The 26,642-nt window shown below is 39.3% G+C and overlaps 1 protein-coding gene across 2 annotated transcripts in view; it reads right to left on the bottom strand.

Annotated features, from left to right (window-relative positions):
• The window catches only part of prima1 (proline rich membrane anchor 1), a 162,406-nt gene that overhangs the window by 54,811 nt on the left and 80,953 nt on the right, over positions 1-26,642 (bottom strand). Inside the window, exon 4 of one of the 2 annotated variants that reach the window (XM_060829363.1) lies at positions 22,651-23,360. The exons of the other annotated variant lie outside the window; for it this stretch is intronic. Coding sequence (XP_060685346.1) covers positions 23,261-23,360 — 100 coding nt within the window. The 3' untranslated portion in view covers positions 22,651-23,260. Of the gene's footprint in view, positions 1-22,650; positions 23,361-26,642 lie in introns of those variants that run through there. 2 annotated transcript variants of the gene reach the window in all.

Below are 26,642 nucleotides of genomic sequence, written 5' to 3' on the forward strand. Positions count from 1 at the left end.
ACTTGGCACTAATTTCAAGTTATTGCCAGGAACAGAGTAATTCACATCACAGAGATCACTGGACCTTTGTACACAAGTTTTTTCAAGGTCAGTGGAGAGAATGTTGCTGTACCACTGCCTGCAAAGTATGGCTCAATGAGTTGATGGCTAAGTTTATCATGTGGTGAGAATAGGCCATATTGCAGTATAATGTGACACAAAACATCCTAATGAGCATAGGCCATTTATTTAATTGTTGCATTCAGCATTTAACATGCTTCTCATGTGCAACCTGGATGCCTATGGAGCACTCAATTTAAAATTGGATATCTAGGCGCCTGTTTTGTGCTTGAAATACAGGGCATGAAGATTTTCAAATTTAAACTGAACCGAGGACAGGCAAAGGTTTTCTATGTAACAACAAATGCGTTTAGAAACATTTAGTTTCGAATCTCTAGATTGGAAGCAGGCCATTCAGCCTTTCAAGTCCATACCAATCCTTCGAAGGGCTTCCCACCCAGACCCACTGCCTACTCTATCCTTGTATTCATCATAGGTAATCCACCTAACCTGATACATCGCTGAACACTATGGGCAACTTAGCATGGACAATCCATCTAGCCTGCACATCTTTGGACTTTGGGAGGAAACTGAAGCACATGGAGGAAACCCACCTATGTCGTATAATGGATATAGGACAGATGTCAGAGTTAGTTCCTTTACTCAGAATGTAGTAGGGGTGTGGAACAGCCCGCCTGCAACTGTAGTAGACTCACCAACTTTAAGGGTATTTAAGTTGTCATTGGATAGAGATATGGATGAAAATGGAATAGTGTAGATTAGATGGGCTTCAGATTGGTTTCTCAGGTTGACGCAACATTGAGGGCTGAAGGGCCTGTACTGCGCTGTAATGTTCTATATTCTATACGGGGAGAATGTGCAAACCACACATACCGTCACCCGAGGATTGCAATCAAACCCAGGTCCCTGGTACTGTGAGGCAGCAGTGCTAACCACTGAGCCACTACACTGACCCATTTGATTGATATAAGAAGGGAAAACAGGCCACTGGAAAAGAAAATGGAAGTTATTCAGTAATTTTGAAGAATTGTGCACCTGAAACACGCCTCTTATTTTTCAGACCACAGAAAAACAACCGTCCCTGAAACTTAATGTAAGTTCGCCTCCCACAGGGAGTATTGCTTGAAGCACCAGTGCTTATCCCTGATAACATAGAAACTGGATGTGGATGTCATGATATTGAAAAACAGGAAGGGTTTGGAGGGTTTTGGCTGGGTGCTGGTAGGTGGGACTAGATTGACTAGATCTTTCAAAAGTCACTGGAGTCAGGGAAAGTCCCGGATGATTGGAAGATCGCTGTTGTAACCCCCTTGCTCAAGAAAGGATCAAGACAAAAGATGGAAAATTATAGGCCAATTAGCCTAAGCTCGGTTATTGGTAAAATTCTAGAATCCATTATTAAGGATGAGGTTTCTAAATTCTTGGAAATGCAGGGTCAGATTAGAACAAGTCAGTATGGATTTAGTAAGGGGAGGTCGTGCCTGACAAACATGTTAGAATTCTTTGAAAAGGTAACAAGTAGGTTAGACCTGGGAAACCCAGTGGATGTGGTCTATCTAGACTTCCAAAAGGCCTTTGATAAGTTGCCACATGGGAGGCTGCTGAGCAAGGTGAGTTCCCATGGTGTCCGAGGTGAGCTACTGGTATGGATTGAGGATTGGCTGTCTGACAGAAGGCAGAGAGTTGGGTTAAAAGGTTCTTTTTCGGAATGGCAGCCAGTGACAAGTGGTGTCCGCGGGGTTCAGTGTTAGGGCCGCAGCTATTTGCGTTATATATTAATGATCTGGATGAAGGGACTGGGAGCATTCTAGCGAAGTTTGCCGATGATACAAACTTAGGTGGACAGGCAGGTAGTACTGAGGAAGTGGGGAAGCTGCAGAAGGATCTAGACAGTTTGGGAGTGTGGTCCAGGAAATGGCTGATGGAATTCAATGTGAGCAAATGCGAGGTCTTGCACTTTGGAAAAAAGAATACAAGCTTGGACTACTTTCTAAATGGTGAGAAAATTCATAAAGCCAAAGTACAAGGGATCTGGGAGTGCTAGTCGAGGATTCTCTAAAGGTAAACATGCAGGTTGAGCCCGTGATTAAGAAAGCAAATGCAATGGTGTCATTTATCTCAAGAGGGTTGGAATATAAAAGCACCGTTGTGCTACTGAAACTTTATAAAGCTCTGGTTAGGCCCCATTTGGAGTACTGTGTCCAGTTTTGGTCCCCACACCTCAGGAAGGACATACTGGCACTGGAGCATGTCCAGCGGAGATTCACACGGATGATCCCTGGAATGGTAGGTCTAACATACGAGGAATGGCTGAGGATCCTGGGATTGTATTCATTGGAGTTTAGAAGATTAAGTGGAAATCTAATAGAAAGTTACAAGATAATACATGGCTTGGAAAGGGTGGAAGCTAGGAAATTGTTTCTGTTAGGCGAGGAGACTAGGACCCGTGGACACAGTCTTAGAATTAGAGGGGGTAAATTCAGAACAGAAATGCGGAGATATTTCTTCAGCCAGAGAGTGGTGGGCCTGTGGAATTCATTGCCACGGAGTGCAGTGGAGGCTGGGACGCTAAATGTCTTCAAGGCAGAAATTGATAATTCCTTGTGACATCAAGAATTTAAGGGCTACGGGGAGAATACGGGTAAGTGGAGTTGAAATGCCCATCAGCCATGATTGAATGGCAGAGTGGATTTGATGGGCCAAATGGCCTTACTTCCACTCCTAGTCTTATGATCTTATGGGTTGGGATACCTGGTCGGCATGGCCTGAAGGGTCTGTTTTCATGCTGTACATCTCTATGACTCTATAAGTGAACAGGCATTTATTACATCTATGTACAACATACAAACATTACACTGTTCAGCCAAACCAGTGTCTGAGTAAATATTAGCTATTCGATTACAATACAGCTGCATGCTTCTAATACCAGGACACATTTCAAGTGCTCATAGGGTAAGGTGGAGTATGGGAGGACTTTCTATTCAATGATGATGCCATGAGCAAGTCTGTTAAAGACATTCTGGAATACTGAGTGTGAGACATGACACAAAAGTTTAACCTTTCTCAGATTTGAAACAAAGAAACTGAAGAACTATATTGCAGTTGGTTGTTAAGAACTATTAGAAAGATGACTGCATCCTCAGTTACCTCTTGGCATTTTGTCATGGACAAAGGTTTTAGAAAGCTTGCACTCATTGGGGGCAGGCCTGCTCATGACCAGTAAGTTTTATCCATCAACAGCAGCTTCTCCCACCACAGATACAAGTGATGGTATAGTCATTGCAGGGAATAACTTCTTTTCTCTTTCATGTTGGATCACCAGTTACAAGTGGAAATTGCATTGAAGGCTCTGTCAGAGACCTCAGGCCTTCTGTAATGCATACGCATAAATCTAATTTTTCTAATAAGAATTTCACCTTGGCTCTTATGTGTTCTGAATTCGGAAAGTGGAAAACAGTAAAGACACAAGTAATAGTTCTAAAATCCTACTCATGTTTAATGTAGGGGATGCATAGGTTCAGTTGGAATGATAAATATTCATGGCACATTTGATGCATTTCCAAATTTCTAATTAACCTGCTCCGTGGAAAATCTTGGTGTTTTAATGAAAGGTGTGCTTCATGTGATGGTTGCCAATGATTAGTGAAAGCGGTGTTTTAGATTCTATCAGTGTTGTTTGAACTTTGTGCATAACGCTAAGAAGTATACATTAATCAATTGATGTCAAGAATGATAACATTTCTTTCAGCACAGAAGGATGTTATTTGACCCAACATATGCTAGATCTATAAAACAGCAATCCACTCAATCCCATTTCCCCAACCTTTAAAACATTTAACGTTTTCTTACGTAAATATGTATTCATTTCTATTTTCACATTACTATATCTGTTTTAACCACTGCTTTTGGCAAGGTATTCCATATCCTTAGAACAATCTATTGTGAATAAAAACTCCTATATCTCATTTCATTCTTTTGATGATGTGCTTAAATCTGTACCTTCCAATTACTGAATCAATGTTTGCTGAAAATACTTCTCCTGTGTACATCATAGAATTCCAGTATCATGTCGAGGTGAAACTCCAAAAAATATAGGAAAATTAAAATGGCTGCAAAGAGGGAGGGAGTCAGTATAGCAGTTAACCTTTTTTGGTTATGGTCACTCTTTTTTTCACCTATTGGATTGACTTAAATTTGCTCCAATTAATGTTGCATTATTATCACCACATATCAGACATTATTTGAGAAAATGACGAAGGTGACCTGTAGTGATGCCTTTTTATTTTAATAAAAGAAATAGAATGCACCACAAATATATTTTAGTTACTCCTTTTGGCTCCTGGTAGAATATTACCCACATCTTTAAATACACTGCCATAAACTACTACAATAAATAATTGATCCTTGAATCTTCTTTTTCAATACCAATGTTAAGTACTATCATGTAATTCTTCCCAGAAAACCCATTATGGTTGTCCTCCTGAAGTTCTTTCAAAAGCTCATGTTAGTATGAACTTACATTTCTGTACATGTGCTGGAAAGGATATTAAATTGTATTTTAAATTTCTGAGGTGGATTCTCTAATCAGATCTCTCGTCTCAATTTATTCATCTTTTGACGTGGAAACGAGGAGCAAGAGTAGGCCATTCGGTACTTCAAGTCTACTCCGCTTTTCAATATGATCATGGCTGATCCTCTATCTCAATGCCATACCCCCACTTTCTCCCCATACCCCTTGATGCCTTTAAAATCTAGAAATGTATGTATCTCTTCCTTGAATATATTCAATGACTTGACCTTCTGTGGTAAAGTATTCCACAAGATCACTACTTTTTGAATGATGAAATATTCCCTCAGTTCAGTTTTAAATGGTCTCAACTGTATCCGGAGACTGACCCCTGGTTCTAGATTTCCCAACCAGGGAAATCATCCTCCCTGTATTTAGCCTATATATTAGAACTTTATACTTTTCAATCGAATTCCCTCTCATCCTTCCAAACATGTCCACTCAAACCATTCTTCCCTCATCTGTCAGCATAGTAAACCTCAGCTGCACACCCCTTTTGGTAAGGAAAAGCCTTCTTGAGTCGGATGACCAATGAGGTATGCATTTCTCCAGATGTGGTGTCATAGAATTATATAGTCCCTATAGTGTGGAAACATGCCCTTCGTCCCAAGAAGTCCACACCAACACTCCAAACTGTAACCCACCCAGACCCATTCCCCTACCCTATATTTACCCGACCAATGCAACTAACGTGCACATCTCTGAACACGATGTGCAATTTAGCGTGGCCAATTCACCTAACCTGCACATCTTTGGATTGTGGGAGGAATCGGAGTATCCAGAGGAAACCCATGCAAACACAGGGAGAATGTGCAAACTCCACACAGACAGTTTCCTAAGGCTGGAATTGAACCGGCTCTCTGGCACTGTCAGGAAGTAGTGCTAACCACTGAGCCACCGTGCCACCCATTAAGGCACTGCAGTAAGACATCCCTACCTTTGTACTCATACTCTTTTGCAATGAAGGCTGATTAAGCATTTGTCTTCCTAACTGCTTGCTGCACCAGCTTAACATTTATTGACTTAGTTACAAGGATGCCCAGATCCCAGATATATTCCAATATATAAACATTTAAATAATATTCTTCCTTTCCGTTTTTTTCACACCAAAGTGTATAACTCCACATTTAGTCACATTGTACTGATCTGCCACGTTTTTGCCTGCTTGAAACTTCTTTGACTCCACCTCACAACTCACAATCCCATCCAGTTTAGTGTCATCAAACTCGAAAAAGTTGGATTCATCTCCCTCATCCAAGTCATTTATATATATATTATGAATATCCGGGGCCCAAGCACTGATCCTTGTGGGACCCCACTAGTCACCATATACCACTTGGAAAAAGAGCCATTTATTTCCACTCTGATTCCTGTCAACTAATTCTTGATACCAATACAATATCTCCTATGCCATCTGCTTTAACTTTGCCCATTAACCTCTTATGAGGGACCTTATCAAACATCTTCTAAACATCCAAATACACCACATCCACTTGTACTCTTACCTATTTTATTAGTTATAGCCTCAGAGAACTCCATTAGATTTGTTAAGTGTGATTTGCTTTTCATAAATCCAGAGAACCAGGTTTCCTGGTTTTATCCAATCATGTTAATGTTTTCCAAGTCTTCTCCTACCATTCATGGAGTTTAATGCAGCTGAATGCGAGGTGATGCACTTTGGGAAAAATAACAGGAAGACAGAGTACTGGGTCAATGGAAAGATTCTTGGTAGTGTGGAAGTGCTGAGGGATCTTGGAGTCCATGTACATAGATTCCTGAAAGTTGCCACCCAGGCGGATAGTGCTGTTCAGAAGGCATACAGTGTGTTAGGTTTCATTCATAGAAGGATCGAGTTCCCAAGCCGCAATATCATGCTGCAACTATACAAAACGCTGGTGCAGCCACACTTGGAATATTGTGTACAGTTCTGGTCCCCATATTTTGGGAAGGATGTGGAAGCATTGGAAAATATTCAGAGGAGATTTATCAGGATGTTGCCTAGTCTGGAGGGAAGGTCTTATGCGGAAAGGCTGTTCTCATTGGAAAGAAGAAGGCTAAGAGGGATTTGATAGAGGCATACAAGATGACCAGAAGATTAGATAGGGTCGACACTGAAAGTCTTTTTCTTAGAATGTTGATATCAGCTTGTACGAGGGGGCATAACTACAAATTGATTTAAGACAGATGTCAGAGGCAGGTTCTTTACGCAGGAGAGTGGTAAGAGCATGGAATGCCCTACCTGCTAATGTAGTCAACTTAGCCACATTAGGGTGATTTAAACAATCCTTAGATAAACACATGAATGATTTTGGGATAGTCTAGTGGGACGAGCTGAGAATAGTTCACAGGTTGGTGTAATATTGAGGGCCGAAGGGCCTGTTCTGCACTGTATTTTTCTATATTCTATGTCTTTACAGTAGACTCAAAGCCTTCCCCATTATTGATGTTAAACTGACTGGTCTGAAATTTTGTTTTTTTTCTCTCTCTATCCTCTTTTAAATAGCGGGATTACATTTGCTACCCTCCAAATTGTTGGAATTGCTCTAGAGTTGACAGAACTTTGGAAGATGACCACCGATACACCTCAATATTTCCAGAACATTATCCTTTAGTACTCTGTAGATTTATCTGGTGATTTGTTAGCCTTTAAGCCCATTACTTTCCTCAGCACCATTTCCTTACTAATACTGATAACTTGCAATTCTGCCCTCTCACTAGACTCTGAGCTCCCGTGGAGGTTTTTGTGCCTTCTTTTGTCAAACTACGACCAAAAGTATGCATTCACTTCTTCTGCCATTTCATTACTCTGTATGATACTTTCTTCAGCTTCTGACTGTAAACAAACTGCATTTGTGTATCCTATCTTGATAGCTTCATATATTTATAGAAGTAATTACAGTCAGTCATTTTACTCTCATACTCTATAATCCACCTCTGAATCAAACTTTTTGTCTTCTTTTGTTGAATTCGAAAATGTTCCTAATCCTCAGATTTGCTGTGAGTTTCTGGCAATGTCTCCTCTTTGGACCTACTGCCATCTCCAATTTATGTTGCAAGCCATGGCTGAACCACCTTTGCTCTTTTAGTTTTGCACCAGACAGGAATGAATAATCGTCATAATTCATGCACTTGTTCTTCAAATCCTTGCCAATTTGTGCTTCATACTCTCATTGTTCCTTTTATTTAGATTCAGGATCCTAGTTTCAGATTAAACCACTTCATTCTCCAGCCAAATGAAATTTTCTACTAGAAACACTTATCAAATAACATTACAACACTCTTAGGTTTGCCTAATTTACCAAGTAAGTACCATCAAGCCAGTTCCAATAAAAGTAGTAAAATCCAATCTTCATTAAAAAAGAAACAGAAGAATATCAGCTAACTATATATGACTAACCATTCCTTCTGGCTTTGGGACAAGAACATAATTTAGTATTAAATAAACATATGCAGTTATTTTTCAGACAATAAAATCCAATCAGCTGGAACTCTTCAGCTGGAAAAGTGCCCTCTCAATGGCGATTGTCTCAGGAAGATAGCTCAGTGAACTATAATCGAATGAATAATTCATGCAATTTAAACTGCCAGGAAGAAAAAGTTGTCTTTGGGTAACATCTCAAACCTCTGCTGAAAACTGTGCCTGATGATCACATGTCACAAGAAACTACCATCTCCTGTGTTTGCCAGTGCCCCAGAGAAGGTAGCATAATGACTAGGAGGTTATCACTGATGCCACACCACACCAGGGATCTGGGTTTGATTCCAGCTTTGGGTGATTATGTGGAGTTTGTGTGTTCTCCTTGTTTCTGTGTGGGTTTCCTCCCACAGTCAAAAGATGTGCAGGTTAAGTGGTTTGGCCACATTAAATTGCCCAAAATGTTGGCTAGATGGATGAGCAATGGGAAATGTAAGGTTATAGGGTTAGGGTAAGGTGTAGAGGGGGTAGTTATGTCTAGGTGGGATGGTCTTCAGAAGGTCAGTGTGGACTTAATGGCCTGCTTCCACATTATAGAAATTCTATGTCTTTGGAACACAGGTTCCATTATAGTATTGCAAAGAGTCATAGAGATATACAGCATGGAAACAGACCCTTCTGTCCAACCCGTCCATGCTGACCAGATATCCCAACCCAATCTAGTCCCACCTGCCAACACCCGGCCCATATCCCTCCAAACCCTTCCTATTCATATATCCATCCAAATGCCTCTTAAATGTTGCAATTGTACCAGCTTCCACCACTTCCTCAGGCAGCTCATTCCATACATGTACCACCCTCTGTGAAAATATTGCCCTTAGGTCTCTTTGATATCTTTCCCCTCTCACCCTAAACCTGTGCCCTCCAGTTCTGAACTCCTCCAACCCAGGGAAAAGATTCTGCCTATTTACACTATCCATGCCCCTCATAATTTTGTAAACCTCTACAAGGTCGTTCCTCAGCCTCCGATGCTCCAGGGAAAACCACCCCAGCCTGTTCAGCCTCTCCCTATAGCTCAAATCCTCCAACCCTGGCAACATCCTTGTAAATCTTTTCTGAACCCTTTCAAGTTTCACAACATCTTTCCGATAGGAAGGAGAGCAGAATTGCATGCGATATTCTGACAGTAGCCTAACCAATGTCCTGTACAGCCGCAACATGACCTCCCAACTCCTGTACTCAATACTCTGACCAATAAAGGAAAGCATACCAAATGCCTTCTTCACTATCCTATCTACCTGCGACACCACTTTCAGGGAGCTATGAACCTGCATTCCAAGGTCTCTTTGTTCAGCAACACCTCCTAGGACTTCACCATTAAGTGTATAAGTCCTGCTAAGATTTGCTTTCCCAAAATGCAGCACCTTGCATTTATCTGAATTAAACTCCATCTGCCACTTCTCAGCCCATTGGCCCATCTGGTCAAGATCCTGTTGTAATCTGAGGTAACCCTCTTCACTGTCCATGACACCTCCAATTTTGGTATCATCTGCAAACTTACTAACTGCACCTCTTATGCTCACATCCAAATCATTTATGTAAATGTCAAAAAGTAGGGGACCCAGCAGTGATCCTTGTGGCACTCCACTGGTCACAGGCCTCCAGTCTGAAAAACAACCCTCCACCACCATCCTCTGTCTTCTACCTTTGAGCTAGTTCTGTATCCAAATGGCTAGTTCTCCCTGTAATCCAAGAGATCTAACCTTGCTAATCAGTCTCCCATGGGGAACTGTGTCGAACGCCTTACTGAAATCCCTATAGATCACATCTACTGCTCTGCCCTCATCAATCGTCTTTGTTACTTCCTCAAAAAACTCAATCAAGCAATAACTATCATTAAATTGTAAAATAGACAGCAATTTTCAGTAACAAAAACAGAAGTTGCTGAAAAACTCAGCAGGACTGGCAGCATCTGTGAACAGAAATCAGCTTTAACACTTCGGGTCTCTGAGGGTCAGTCACAGGACCCGAAACACTAATTCTGATTTCTCTTCACAGTTGCTGCCAAACCTGCTGAGATTTTCCAGCAACTTCTGTTTGTGATTCTGATTTAAAGCATCGGCAGTTCTTTCAGTTTTACTTCGCAGTTTTAAGCCTTTCTGTCCCATCATGGACAGCTGCACGTCACAGTCAGGAAACTGCTGCCCAATACACCCTGTTTTATTTTCAGAAGCTGCACCAAAACTATATGTTATCCTGAAATACTCAAATTTTTGAGGTTACATGTGAATATTATTGGGGATTTTATTGAACATGATAAAACTAAATGGATTTAAGTTACCAATCAAGCATGATCTCACTGAATGTTGGAATAGGCTCCAAGAACAAAATGGCCTCTTGCTGATCTTTTGTCCCTGAAAGATTAGGGTTTTAATCCTGATAAGTTTTATTTAGTAACAAAAAGTCTCTGGGACTGAAATGTACTTTTTGCAAGTCTGGAATCTCATTCTCTTGATTTTACTTATTGTTGGAGATATGAAAAAAAATCTCTAAATTTCTCCTTCACTTCTATTTCCCTTTTACTCCCAGCTTTCTTCCCCTATCTTTATTTCACTTCTTGTAATTGCAATGACATTAAATATTCTAGCTAACACTTCCTGTTTCAGACACTGATTGATTGAGGACGTCTCAGGAGAGATCATCCCAGCCCCAGGTCTTTCAGTTAGGTTGCCAGGCTTTACCCGATTCCTTGTAAGCACAGCTACAACACTAACAACTACCTGCCAGTGTACAAAATTCCCTCAGTATTTCTTGTGCTCAAAAAGCAGAATAAATCCAACCTGGCAAATTACCACCCCATTAGTTCACCCTTGATCATCAGTAAAGTGATGGAAGGAGTTAACACTTATCAAGCAACATCTACTCAGCAATAACACACTGAGCTCAGCCTGTGTTATGCTGGGGCCACTCAGTTCCTGACCTTGTTTCATCCTTGATTCAAACAGAGACAAAAGAACTGAATTCAAGAAACAAGAGTGACTGCCCTTGACACCAAGGGTAAAAAATGAGGTCTGCAGATGCTGGAGATCACAGTTGAAAATGTGTTGCTGGTTAAAGCACAGCAGGTCAGGCAGCATCCAAGGAATAGAAAATTCGACATTTCGGGCATAAGCCCTTCATCAGGGCTTATGCCCGAAACGTCGAATTTCCTATTCCTTGACACCAAGGGTCTATTTGACCGAGTTTGACATTAAGGAACCCAAGGAAAATGAGAAAACAGTTTGCAGGTTGAAATCATACCTGGCACAAAGGAAGATAGTTATGTTTGTTGGAGATCAGACATCTCAGTTCTATGATATTTCTTCAGGAATTCTTTAAGGTGGATATTTTAGAGTGGTAGGGCCACCCCAACCGAGCCATAAGAACCATCTAAAGTTGCTTAGGATAGTGTCCAAGGTCAAATAAATTTCAGCTACGTCATCAACGACCTTCCCTATATCACAAAGTTAGAGGTGGGGATCTTAATTGATGATTGCACAATGGTCAGCACTGCTTGCAATCCCTCAGATACTAAAACAGTCCATGTCCAAATGCAGCAAAATATTGACAACATCCAAATCTGGGACAATAAATGGCAAGTAACATTCACACCACACAAGTGTTAATGCAATAGAAGATAATCATCACCCTGAATTCAGGTGAATTACTGTTGCTGAATCCTCCATTAACAGCATCTTGAACGTTACCATTGACCAGCAACTGAATTCAACTAACCAGATAAATACTATTGCGAGAACAACAGGTCAGAAAATAGGAATCCTGCAGTTATTAACTCCTCTCTGAACTCTCCAAAGCTTGTTCATTACATACAAACACACATCAGTAGTGTGGTGGAATACTCCTCAGTTACCTTGATGAACACAGCTCTAACCAAACTCAAGAAGCTAGGCACCATATGGGACATAGCAGCCCACTTGATTGGCACTGAATCCACATTCACCCCATCTACCACTAACATTCAGTAGCAGCAGCAGCATGTACCATCACAATTTGCATTGCAGAAATTCATGATGGCTCCTCAGTCAGCACCTTCTAAATGCCCATATACTACCATCTAGAACACTACTGCCTACAAGCTCCACTGCAAGACCATCACTATTGTGATATGGAAAGTTAAGTAACTGCACAGAGGCCAGTGTTCCATCACTGAGTCACTCTTCATTTACATATAGTCAGCCAACTCAGAATTAGTCCTCAACTGTGGAGATTCTAGTCTCCTGCTTATTTGGTCAGCCAGAGTTTTCCTGATTGGGGTTGTTAACCTGGGCCAATCAAGAACCACATAGTCAATGAAGTCCACCTGGATCCAATCACTGCAGAAACATAGCACCACTCCTTCAGTGTAACTGGGTCAAAATCCTGGAACTACATCCCAAACAGCATTGTGGGTATACCTACACTAAAAGCTCTGCAGTGTTTCAGGAAACAGCTCATCACCATCTTCTGAAGGGCAAGTAGGGCTATGCAATAAATGTAGGCCCAAACAAAGTCCACACTCTGTGAACGTATAACCAAAAGTTCTAAACACCAAACACTCTGAAGTATGAAAGGCCTTCAGTGATGCATCAGAGAACAGAAACAGTTTGACATGTTCCATTGCTGCACATTCTATCTTCTCAGGGACAAGTTTGGAAAAAAGCTCCACCACCTGCTTTAGCCTCAAGAGGTGCAAGCCAGCACCAACCATACAAATGGCTTGGCCTTTTGTTTTGCAAGCAGCCATTCAGCAGTGTGTTTAGCACTTGGCTAAACTCTGCATTCATTTTAATTAGCAGGCAATGCACAGTTTGCTCACTGCATGCACCACTTCAAGCAGCCGTGAAGTAATCACCAATGCCCACATTCAAAATATGCCACTGTCCCCTTTTTAGCTGCATATTTTGAAAACAAAATACAAGTTGCAACTTTAGCTTGTTTAATTTAGCACAGTGCAAATGCTGATATGGATCTGAATCAGTCCATCTGCTTTAATGCTTCTTTGAATGCCATATAAGGTATTTTTAAATAGAATCTCTGCTAAAAGAGTTAGCCTTGTCAGAAAAATCGACTGCAAACTGAAATCTTTTAAAAATGTAGAAATCTGTTGTACAATTCCTTCCAGATGAATCACCAATGTATAATTTCTTAATTGAAGAACTGAATTTTATTTTTAACCCTACCTTCCCTCGCCCTCTATTGTTTAATTGCATCTTAGAGTGTGTGTGTATTTCACAGAATTCCATTTTTACCTTTTTGTTAAGTTTATACCTTCCACTGGAGGATTTTTAGAAGTAAACTATCTTCCTAATTCTATTTAACTGAAGGATATTTACCTGATATGTTCTTCATAGTATTGAGACATTTAAAGTACATATTGAAAAGCACTTTTTTGTACCAACAATGAGAAGGGGTAGTAAAGTATTTACTCGTCCCTCTGGACTTGGTTATAATTAAATGTTAACAGGTTAATGCATTTAGTTTTAGTATGTCAGTGCAAGAGGCAATTATCTAATGTTTATGTTATCACACTAATCACATTGTTACTTCTGGAGGTGAGAGGATACACAATGTTGAGAGCTGAAAATTTGCAGTTGTTATTAACATAAGCATCCAGATATATTATAGACACAAACTTGTACAAATGCTTTGCAACATATTTGCTCCTGCATTTACATTTCTCAGTCTTCTCTTTGTAATTATTTTTCATGAATCCTGCAATCTGTTCCTTGCTTTACTGCAAAGAACTCTGGGATAACAAGTGTTGAACTCTATCCTGCAGCTGCAGTTGAAACATGAGCAAATTGCAAGATCTTGACTAAAACATTCCTTTAATTTATCATAGTTATTTTGCAAGCTTTCAGGACGTGTCAACAAGAACTTACTTCATAGTGGCACATTTTATAAGTGGCTCAAAATGTGTTTGTTATATGATAAAATAGCGTGATAGTCCAGGAATTTAAAAAAACTTGCCTTGATCTTACACATGTTTAAAAAAGGCAATTTTACAGTTTTAATTTTACATTTTATTGAAAATAAAAATATCAGTAGGTGCATTATAAATAGACTGATGTACAATACATGTTTAGCATACTGGGTCAGCATCAAAAAAGCATATTTTGCAACAACCTATAGTTACGAAAATGTACATTAAAGGCTTGTTCTGAAAAGATGACAACAATAAATTCAATTTCTAATTTAATTTTACTTTTCCATCAAGGTCCATTTTCTGTAAAGATATTTCTTCTGCACATATAGTAAATGCTCCGAAGGCAAATTTCTGAATCTTATATATCTACATTCATGCATTAATTCTCACTATTGTTTGTGTCTGCAATACATTTTAGGTTATAATTTCAAATGCACAGATGTTCGGTATATTTTAAGTTTATATGATGTAGAGCTAATGTAACCATATTTTGTTGGACGAATCCATTCTTGCAAACAGGAGTGATTATGTATGTAGCAGCTAAGAATAAATATTTATTGCCAAGAACAGCTGTATCCGGTAAATCAAATGCACTAGTGCTGGCTGTTTTAAGACCTGACAAATGAAATAAATAGTATTTAAAATGACATTACAAAGAAAATGTTGCTGTCATCCTTCTTGGTCCATTATGCTATTTTTACTTGCTTCTAGCATCTTCATGGGTAAATTATTCTGATGAAAAGCTTTCCCTTTTTACTTTATAGGAATTCAATGACAATCTCCACTTTAATCTACTTTTCTCAGAATTGTAATTTGACTTCAAAAGCAATGTGCCTGTAGTAATCTCATTACATACTTGACAGATCACTTCCCATTTCAGATTCTGGGTCTACTTTGTTCCTGCAATTGTTCTTTTACAGAAGTTCATGGTTAGTAAAATGCTTTGAAATGCAGGTATGAAAGCAAAAGAATTCCAATGATCCAAATGTTGAAATGGGTGTGGAGAACTGAACCGAAGGTGGGTTGGGGTGGGGGATGTGACGCAGATCCTAAAGGAGATATAATTTCAGTAAAATTATGTTAAACTGCAAGATTATTTGAGAATGCTTATTTAATTTCTTTAAACATTTAAAACAAATTTCAAGCTTTCATTATGATTTGTTGCTGGCAATCAAAGACAATCAGTGACTGAAATACCATGACACCTACTACAACAGGATAAATTTGAAAGAGAAAATAATGAGAAAATTAAGCTGGACATCCTTATGAAAGTACCTGCATTGCAAAAATGACGTTCATTCATTTGGATCATTTCTCAGCCTCTCCAGAGTTACCAGTATTTCAATATAATTTTGTGTGGAAATGCTGTTCAGCTAATTGTACAGACTGAAGGTGAATCATGTCAATTAGCTACAAAATAAAAGCAAAAGTTGAAAGTAGAGTATCACTATGTGTTGAATAAAACAGAAGCTCTTTCTGCTATGCAACAAATATAAAGTGATTTTCTAGAATGCAAATCCTAAGAGATTTGTCTGGGTTAAAGGTGTGAATGAGCAACAGCTCGAACTGTCTAGCTTACAATGTTTATACTTTTAAAAATTAATCTGGAGTATTCTGTGCAATTTTGATCTCCCTACTTAAAAGAGAACATACTTATCATAGAAGAAGTGCATCAAAGGTTCATTAGGCTGACCGTGGATGGCAGGAGAGTTTGGTTTGCATCAGCCTGTATTCACTAGAGTTTAAAAGGAAGTGAGTGAAGCTGATTGAAACATATAAATTTCTAACAGAGCTAGACAGACTACATGCAGGGAGAATGTTTTCCCTGATTGAGGTATCTAGAACCTGGGGTAGACCATGTAGGACTGAGACAAGGAAACATTTATTTAATCAAAGAATAGTGAACTTGTGGAATTTTCTATCACAGAAAACCAAATCACTGAATATATTTTAAAAAAGAGATAAGGAGAAATTTTAGTTTTTAAAAGCATCAAGTGGGATGTGGAGAAAGCAGGAATGTGACATTCAGATAGAAGATTGAATGGTAGTGCAGAGACGAAGGGCAAAAGGTCAACTCCTGCTCCTAGTTTCTACGTTAATCAGTTATTGGATGTGAAGTGTTTTGGGATTCCTATGAATGTGAAAGATATATAAATGCAGGCTCTCTTTAGAAAAAGACATGGGAATTTTTGATCCTTACCACATGAACATCACTTGAATAGAGCATGGAAAGGAGAACATAGCAGAATGGATTGCACATTGGGGAAGAAAGAATCATCCAGTGAGTCCTGTAAAAGGCTTATGACCCTCCCTGGCAGATTTTCCTTTCTGTACTCTACCCATGTTATCTTTCTTATGGCAAAGATACAAATCTCTCATTTTTTATACAGATGTCAATTTACAGTTTTGTTGCAATGTTAAGTATCTAAAATTAGGTCCGGAGAAATGGAGGATATCAGAATTTTGACTAATGTTTACAACTCAATGGAATGAAACTCAAACCCTCGAAACAGTCAAGTGTAGATCAGATGAAAGGTTAACATGTTTAAAACCCTCAAAGCTGACTCCAACACACCCACCTTGAGGTCTAAAAGAAGTGGACAGGCCAGTCAATTAATTCAGTGGTGGGAGATGGGTTCACCAATTCAAAACTGTAATGAGGCAGGCAGCCTCTGATTTAACCTGATATGTAGGACTGCTAAAGGGAGATGAAGACAATTTTGAGCAGAAGCGAAGAGGTTTGTCCCAATTCCCCAAATCAGACACAACTTTCCCACAGAGCAAATCAAGGAATCACCACAGTCAGGCCCTCCCCACTAGCAGCAGTAAATATTCCTGTGACTACAGCATCTTCCAGCGTATTTGTCATGGTGACTGGCAGCCAATTCTGTCACTAGCTTGAAGCTGCCTCAAAGCAAGTTGTGGAGTCAAAAATCATAGTCAATGGGAAATGCAAACTTCTGGGTTTGCCAGCAGACACTCAGATCCCCAACATATGCAACTCACACTAGTTAAGATTCAATGCAATGTTCTAGTGAGCCTTAAACTGTCTACATTGTATTCTCTGGAAACTATTTTCTTCATGGGCCAGTAATGCTACGGGAATTGACTAGCAATTTGGAGAACTCTGGAAATGCACCACATCTGAGAATAGTAAATAATAGTATGAGTCATTGTTTTTACCTATTTCTTGCATGGTCAGCTAAAAGTCTCAACTCTGCTATTAAAGGTAAACAGTCTGCAACACAGGAATGAGGTAAGAAATTGGAGGGTCAAACACATCCAACCACCCTCATCAATCTCCTCTGGTCAACTGCAGCACTAGGTGAAGTCTCAGAACAGTTTATCCAGATACCATCTTTGTGAGAGAAATTCCAGTATGAAAGAAAATGGGGGAGAGAATTTTTTACAGTATTTTACCCTAAAAATGCAGAATGGAATTTAAATTTGTCTATTTGCAGATCGGTAAAACCAAAATGTTAATTATAAATCCAAGCCTGACACTACATTAACAACTGTGTTAATCTAGCCATTTTAAAAATAAATGCTTTGTTACAACTTCTGTACTGTATCTTTTTATGTCACAAAACTGAGTGGGTGCACAACTCAATTGTATGTAGACATTTACCAATATGGATATTGAGGTGCACTTTAAGTTGTCTGTGAGAAAAGTATATAATAAATCACCCTATTGTCTCCCTCTCAACATAATTAGAAAGGTGTCCATTCCCTTGACATTGTTCATTGGAAGAAAATCTAATTTAGAAATTGATGGGAAGAATCAAAGGGAAAAACCTGTGTGCAATCACCCCTAAAGTATACTGGAGCACTTTCATGAACTACCTCATAGCTAAAGTGTATACTTGAGAGTGTAAGTATACAACTGGGACATATCAGACACATTTAGGAATGAGCATTGCTATTGTTTTTTACCTATCGTAAAAAAATTCTGTACCATGGAAACAATTGTAAAACTAGAAGTGATTATATTTCAAGATCAGGTAGACTAAATGAACTATGAATTAGGGACTACTACTGGGCCATTTAATCAGTCAAGCCTGTTCCACTGTTTCATAAGATAATGACTCATCTGTTTGGGGCCTCAACTTCACATTCTTGTCCTAAGCCGATAAGCTTTGACTCCTTTGTTAGTCAATGTCTATGATGATCTGTGATGTTGTAGAACAGGGGGGATAGCCTACTCTGCTCTTATTTTCTAATGTTCTAAAAACGTCATCCATCACATATACAGCAATTTGAGTTGCTATAAACCAAAAAAAATCACCATAATTTGTTAAGGCAGAGCAACCAATGTCCACTGTTCATTAACTTGCCCTTGTAGATCTTTTTGCATGGCATGTTGTTGAAAATAAACTAATAATGTTGCAGTGAGGGAAACCTGGACATCTGAGAGTTAGGTGAGTAGGTCTTCTTAGCCAGTCAAATTAAAGGAATGCGAAATTAGCGATGCAAAAATTGAACATAAAATATGAATTAGTGTGGGCGGATTCAATGTCAAATCAGGCACAAGAGGAGAGAGAGGCAATGAAAGTCAGAGAGGAGAAAGAACAAGTCAAACTCTTTTCTTTAATTTTTGCACATTGGAATCTCCCATTTTAAAATCTAGAGGAATGAAGCTTCCCATTTCCAATAGTTAATGGCCATATTTAGAGGCATTGCTTGGCAAAAACTAGCATTTAGTGCATCATTAAAATGGCACTGTGATTAAAATGGGTAAGATTTAACTTTCATACAAAAAGCAAAATGGTGAGGATGTTGTGATCAATCTTAAATAAATGCTGAACATTCAGAATACTCAGCTGATCAAACAGCATCTGTGTAAAGGGTAAAACAAAATTTCTGATGGAAGTTCAGAGACCTGAATCATGAATTACCTTTTACAGGATATCTGTGGGCAGAAAAGCTACTGGGTAGCCCATAGAAATTAGGTATTGTGCCATTCCCATCATGATCGCAGCCCAACCATTTGGCCCCGCTGTGATTTTACAAGCTGCAGGGAAAGCACTGCTTGGACTGCTTACCCATGGCCCAAATAATACACTTAAGGTAGGCTTTGGTTGCTCACTTAAGTGCTTCAACCTTCTGCTGCTCAGATAAATGGGCAGCAGGAGAGGCTTATGCCAAAATGTGCCTGACTGGACATCAAATATTATAGTTAAGTACAATCATTACTCTGCCTATTGCAAACAGCTGAAAGGAGTGTGATACTCTTTGGGGCTTACACAATATCTAATAGTAGATGTAATTCTGTAATTGACTAGCACTTGCAGAATAGTCCTGTGTGTGCTATGAATTCAAAAGATAGCTCAGCTATTTTTGCTAGAAATTACTCAAATTATTGTATATCCTGTCTGAAGCAGGCAAAATTAATTTGCTCAAATACTATGCCCTTTTGAATTAAACAGAAGACTGGGGGCGAACTAGCTGCCTTGTGCATTCTCACAGCAATACTTTGGCCATTCAAAGCTGACTTGGCAACAAATCAACACCATGCTTGTTTCCCACGCCATCCATATTATGACTGACTTTGAAATTTGGTTTGTGAACCGGTTAAGATGAAAAGCTTCAATTGTCTCTTCTTTTTAGCAATATTCAAGCTCTGTGCTATCTGCAAAGTTAAGTTTCTGCCATTTGCTCCTTTTAATGGTGCAGTATGTGCTAAATATTGTCAAGCAATTACTCTCATACTGGAAAGTACCTTTTGCAAATATGGAACATCATTCTTCCAGGTCTTCGTCTTTGGAAATCTAAAAAATGTAACTTGCTATGGTGACTTTGTTTTCACTGGACAAATATGGCAACTTCACAATAACCAATGAATTTTCATAGTGAGCTAGATAAGCAACATGACACTTGCTCAAAACTAAAGGTGAAATGGCACAATCCAAGCATCAGCTGTTGGATATTTGAATTTAATTATGCATTTGTCCTTGTCTGAAGTTGTAGTATTTGCACAGAAATTAATTTAGATGAATGTGAAGTGTTGCATTTTGTAAAGGCAAATCAGTGCAGGACTTGTACACGTAATGGCAAGGTCCTGGGGAATGCTGCCAAACAAAGAGATTTTGGGGTGTAGGTTCATACTTCCTCCAAGGTGGAGTCACAGGTAGCTGGGTAGTGAAGAAAGCATTTGGTATTCTTGTCTTTATTGGTCAGGGCATTGATTATAGGGGTTGGGATGTCATGTTGCAGCTGCACAGGACATTGGTTTGGCTAATTTTGGAATATTGTACTCAAATCTGGTTGCTCTGCTATAGGAAAATATTGTGAAACTTGAAAGGGTTCAGAAAGGATTTACAAGGATGTTGCTGGGGTTGGAATGTTTGCGATATAGGGAGAGGCTGAATAGGCTGGCGCTATTTTCTGTGGAGTGTCAGATTCTGAAGGGTGACCTTACAGAGATTTATAAAATCATGACAGGCATGTATAGAGTGAATTGTTGAGGTCTTTTCCCCAGATTAGGGGAATCCAAAGCTAGAGAGCTTAGGTTTAAAGTGAGGGGGACAAGATTTGAAATTGACCTAAAGGACAACATTTTCGTACAGAGGGTGATGCATTATGGAATGAGCTGCCAGAGGAGGTGGAGGCTGGTACAGTTACAACATTTAAATGGCATCTGGATGTGTGTATGAATAGGAAGGATTTAGAGCAATATGGGCCAATTGCTGGCAAATGGGACTAGATTAATTTAGGACATCTGATTGGCATAGATGAGTTGGACTGAAGGATCTGTTTCTATGCTGTACATCTCCTTGACCCTAGGACTCTGAATAATGGACAGTCATTAGTCTCACCATTAATGTGACAGCAGATTGTGGACTGATGTTTAATAGGATATTATTATACCAGAAAAATGTACACCAATAACAGAAATACTTCAAATTTCTAAATAGTATCATTTTATATATTTGGCAGTCACCTGCCAAAATAATTTTCTGTTTCTCTGTTTATAGTTATGTTTAACAATTCCTTCATTGATTCACAAAGCCTTTCCAAAATGAGTGAAAGCACAATTTGTTTTATATTGAGAAACCTAGTTGAAGGATCCCTTTCAAAGCTGAAAAAAAGCAGAATAAATTCAACATCTTATGCTTCCAGTGCTGAGTCACCACAAATTAGGGAGACAGTGTTATCGCCCATTCTGCAGTCCACATTTCTTGACATGGAGGATCAATGAATTTGAATGTAGCAAAATTTGAATAGTGGTTAAGTTATGTTTGACTTGCATATCAAAACGATGTAGATTCTAGGATGAATACTGACACTGTTTAAATTGTCTGCCCTGTGTGGACTTCAAACATGGTGATAAAATACCTAACTGCAAATGTGTTGCTGGTCAAAGCACAGCAGGTTAGGCAGCATCTCAGGAATAGAGAATTCGACGTTTCGAGCATAAGCCCTTCATCAGGAATAATAAAATACCTAAACCAATTTCCAAATCCTTTATAACCAGCTGAAGTAAAGTACACAGGCTGGCTACCAATTGTTGAAAGAAGGAACGCTTGTAGGTAACTTGCACAAGTTGATTCACTGCTAAGGAATTTACAAGAACTGATCTGTATGAATAACATGACAAGATTATAAACCTTCATACTTCTAAAAGATTGGAGAATAATTTAGAGAAATGCAATCAAAAATAATCCTGAACCTGGGCCATGCTAATCATTTTGACATTCAGTCTATATACATTCTTACAGTTGCATGCAGTCGATTTGAATATGTCACAAATAGCCATGTTCTCTGTGTGTTTATCATAAACTAAAAGGAATAACTCAGGAACTTTCCAGTTAAGATCTAGATTGTTTAACCCATTAGTGAATACTAAAAGCAGTTATCACAACACATTATTGTTTTCCCATTAAAGGAGAGTGGAATGTGGCTTCAGTATTTAAAAAACACTAAAAAGCCATAAATATATTTTAGTCATACCTTGAGTAAACTAGAGCCTTTTTTACACTGGACTACATTTTTGCATTTTGAAGGCATCTCATTTCAGTCTTAGAAGCATACATGTAAAAGGCAACACAAAAACATTTCAAATTTCTTTCAACTGCCAAAGAATGATACGATTCTAAATCAGTTTGCTTGCTAAGCATACACTTAGATTGAAAAGTGGGAGAAAGTTTTCTTTGAAAATTGGAAGTAGTCTTTAAAATTCAATGGAAAGGATATTAGGAATATTCACACAAACAAAAATCTAGAAGTGAAAAGCATCAATGTAAATAAATGAAAGAGTTTAAAGTGTGAAGGGATGAACAATCTGCCCTGACTGAATTTGTTGAACCTATTCAAATCACCAATGACTATTGCCAATGGTTATTAGAAAATACTGCGTTTGAAGTTCTACAAATCATTATATAGTACATGTTTGAAATAGAAAATCAATGCTCCATCTTGAAGTATAAACTGTTTGATTTGGTCATGAACAAAGAAACTTAATATTTTACCAAGTTTGTGACTATTAACAGCATTCAGTTGTGATTTGAGATAATGCCAAAACAACCTGGGATAAACCTGCCAGTGTGAAAAAGGCTTTACCAATAAAGTCAAACTATGATTGTGCCAATGAAGCTTAAAAAACACCTGTTTACAAAGTGATTCACAAACCTTTAACTGGCTGTATATTCTGAAAAAATTAGTATATTTGGATGAGGTGTCTTCCAAGAAAGAAAATTGCATAGTCAATCAAACTGCAGATGCACTTTTTGTGGTGGAAGCCAACGTTCTTTGTTAGTTCAGTGGCTTTATGAGAAGTGATCTTCCCTCCTTTTTCACTGTAACTTGTTTTATTCTGGAAACACTAGATCACGTGAGTAAATACTTCAACACGAGCACCTCCACTTGCAACTGAATACAGCAAGTTATAACTATTCTAGTAGATTGCTTTAGAGAGAGTTTATAGATTGCTTGCAAGAACTAGTTGAGATTCACCCAGGTGATGAGGCATCTTGAAGCTGTTGTTTTCAGTGGAAGCTGCAATCAGCGATTATGCCTTTGTAAGGAGCTGTCTCTTACTTGATTGGCAGGCTTATCCTTCACCTCACAATCAATGTGATTGATGGGAAGTCTGTTTCTATGCTCTGAATAACTGATGTGCTCACTATATTTTTTGAAATTATGTCCTTATCTTCAGAACACCTTTTCAATCTTTGCACAAAGCACATTGTGTGAATTTTGAACCAGACAGTTGTCTGTCTTGAAACATCTTTGTGGCTTTTTTTTAAAGAAAATGTTAAATGATTGCATTATTTGCATCTGGCATTTTGTCATTTTGGGAGGTCATTGCATATTCAGCTCGATTTGTCCCATTCTCTTCTTTCCGCATCGGCTTCCTGTATCCAGAGGGAGTAGGGTTGTTAAATGTAATGAAAAACAAAACAGAAAAATATTAATTGTTAGTATTTCTTAGTAGTTGTTAAGTACATGCATTTTATATGTGTTTTGTTAAAGGGTAAGATTTTTCAGTGTTAAAAGGGAGTGCTGCACTGTTTTTGAGAATAGAATGTCAAGCAAAGTCTTCTTAACTCTTGAGTGTTTGAGGATATATCACAGGTTCCCTTTCATCTTTATCACTATGTTTCTACATTAGAAACTACTGAAGGGTCTTAAATTTAAAGTTAAATTCCATTACAAAAGATGCTCCATGTATCTATCATGCTTACGGAACTTTGCCTTTATAAAACAGAAGACAAGAAATTCAGGGGTAGCATGCATAGGATTTCCCAATATTCACCCTTGAAGGAAGGAGCTCTGTTCTGGAAGGCTGCATCAGTAAAGTTATGTTTTTGAGACATACAACCCTTTCAGCAACACATTTTTGGCTTCTGGAGAAGAACCTTAGGACCATTTTCTAAAATCATTATGAATTAGTGTTTAATCATTAGACTGTAACTTATTGTAAACTGGTCAACTGCCTGGTTAAAATCTCACAGCTATTGTGACTTGACAGTATACTACAGATGCGACAACAATCAATTTAAAAATACCTTCACCTGAATAGAAAATACAATGAACTGAATTTTGGTAGAAACTAGCCAAGTGTCATTTGTATCAAATGAAAGAACAGTAGTGAACCAGATAGGTTTTTCCAGACAGCCAATAACCGCTTCATAACCATCATTAGACTTTTTATATTTCCAGATTTTTATTGAACTCAAGTTTTATCATCTACCATGGCAGGATTTGAACTTGGGTCCCCAACCATTAGTTGAGTCTCCAGAGTAATAAGTGTGTGCTGGAAAAGTACAGCAGGGCAGACAGCATCGAAGGATCAAGAGGGGTGACGTTTTGGGCATAAGCCCTTCATCAGGAATGTCTGCAGTAATAACCTAAGCTACAAAACTGCTAGGCCATCATCTACTCCTTCATGGAGTACTTTAACAAGGAAGGGCATGAATTAGCTCTACATGGAACTTTGACATTGGACCTTTCTCCAATCAATGTGGCACCAGCCATGCTGCAATGAGACAGTAACTTCCTGTAAATGGTGCACAAGTGTGGAACTAGTCTCCTCCCAGCCTTACATCACCCTGAAAAGGTATCACTGCAGATAAGAATATCTTACACTGTACGTGGAATTTAAACCTTAACCTTGTGCTAATGATGAGATCTTGCATTATTTTTGTGCTTTGTGGTTCACGGGTGCCTCTTTTAAGGTCACCTGTGATCACTTCTGCTTCACAGAGAATCTGCAATGACCAATGACATGGGCGAAACTATCTCTGACCAGCATTTGCACCCACACAGTTGCACTCTGCATAAATTTCACATGTCGGATGAAATGATTGCGAATGACTTGAAGATGTCCTCTGCAAAGGCATGATTGATGCAATTTCCCCTTGAAGGGCACCTGATACTTGAGAAGTGGAGCCCATGTGCTACCACAGAAAAAAATCTACTCATTCTGAGTGTGGCTGTGGCCATCTTCCATTTAGAGCTCACAATTAAGAACTGAAGGATCATGGAGATCAACATTGCTTGCGATCTGCAACTTGAGTCCCAGGCTTAAGCTGGTCATCAGGATCTACCTGAATCTCCATGACCACCTCTATCTGGCTGTCTCTGGACAGCCCATCACTACCAAACACCCATGTTTCCACAAATCACCTGGAGTTATTACTGCAAATCTCATCATTACCCCCTGAGCCTGTCACTACAGATTGACCCTGCCCATCATCATCATGCATACTCTCCTTGGCAAGTTGTTAATGAGAGATTGGTAATTGTCACTCCCACAGTATCACATGTTATTGCCTGCCGTATTCTCCCCCACTCAGAACAAATATTACCCTTCACCATCCTTGGGCCATTTGCATCCCAGGATGTTGCCTCCAATTTCCAGAGTTAAGTTCCCTAATTCCCTACCACAACAATGTTCTCTGATACCTCCCCCCCAATAACTCTCATTGCGTTCATCCCCAGCATTAGCTGTAGCCCACCACCTTGTATGGTTGGCACTGATTGATGACTGACTGGACTCTTGAGCATTCCCCATTCAATTCCTGGCTGAGGATCAGTGAACTCGCTGACTGCTTGCCCTGGACCTGCAGACTCACCTGTGGCCCATTTCCTGCACAGACCTGCTGACCCTGTCCACCGCGTGCAGAAGGGCTAACTCGGAGTAAGACTGTGAATGGATGCTGCCGTTCAATTATTTAACCAGGACCCTCCTGATTGCTGGCAGTCCCCCTTGGCTTGGTTCAGGACTATGCCTCTTCAACTCTGAGATATGGCCATTTGGTTGAAGTATATGCAGGCTTCTGGTAGGTGTGAAATTGATATAGGACAGTGCCTTGCAACAACATGTCCACACCCTTAACTGATGACTGCAGGCAAGCATGGAAAGCTCCCTGGCTATGTGTCTATGCTGAGCAGCATGGCAAGATATAAGGCACTGTGTACCTTTCAAGTTCCACTACAGGGGCAAAGCGCAAAAAGGCAAGGCAAAGCAGGAATGATTTAAACAATAGAGAGGGCACAATGTGAATGAGCACTGAGTAAGTGAGCAGCCCCGAGGTATGGCCTGGTCCAATCATGAGCTGGTTGCCTGTCCCTGTGCAGAATGTACTTGCAGCAGCATTCCTACAAAAGGTGCCAGTGTGTGCCAAAGTGAAGCACTGATGTACAGATGTGTCTTGCATTTGAATCAGAGAGCAGAAAGGCTGGTAAAGTTGGACCCAATATCTGTGGACATGGGATCCATCATGTAGTCACTGCCTATTGTGTGCCTGAAGATGTTGATGTTGATCCAGGTCTCCGAAATGGAGGTCCAGAGGAGCCAATAGCGAGCTGGAGTCAACCAAGTTTCTGCACAGACTTTCATGACAGGAATTCTCGCTACCTGGTGTCTATCCAGTGGGTGGTAAAATGGGACACTACTCAGTAATGAGGTTAGTTTATGTCAAAGTGAGGATAGTAATGAGCAATTATCCATGTAAACAGGGCTGTCTTAGTAGCAAGAATCACATCTCAACACACAACACTTGGTTGGAAAAAGGGACATTTTGATCTTAAAACTTCAGCTAATTTTCCAAAAATTCTCTCGTTGTTCAGGGCTAGGAGGACGTCCCCATAAATTATTTTTCTGATAACCAGTCTTCTAAAGAGAAAGATAT

The sequence above is a fragment of the Hemiscyllium ocellatum genome, chromosome 8, assembly GCF_020745735.1.
Source record: "Hemiscyllium ocellatum isolate sHemOce1 chromosome 8, sHemOce1.pat.X.cur, whole genome shotgun sequence".
Classification (NCBI taxonomy): Eukaryota; Metazoa; Chordata; class Chondrichthyes; order Orectolobiformes; family Hemiscylliidae; genus Hemiscyllium; species Hemiscyllium ocellatum.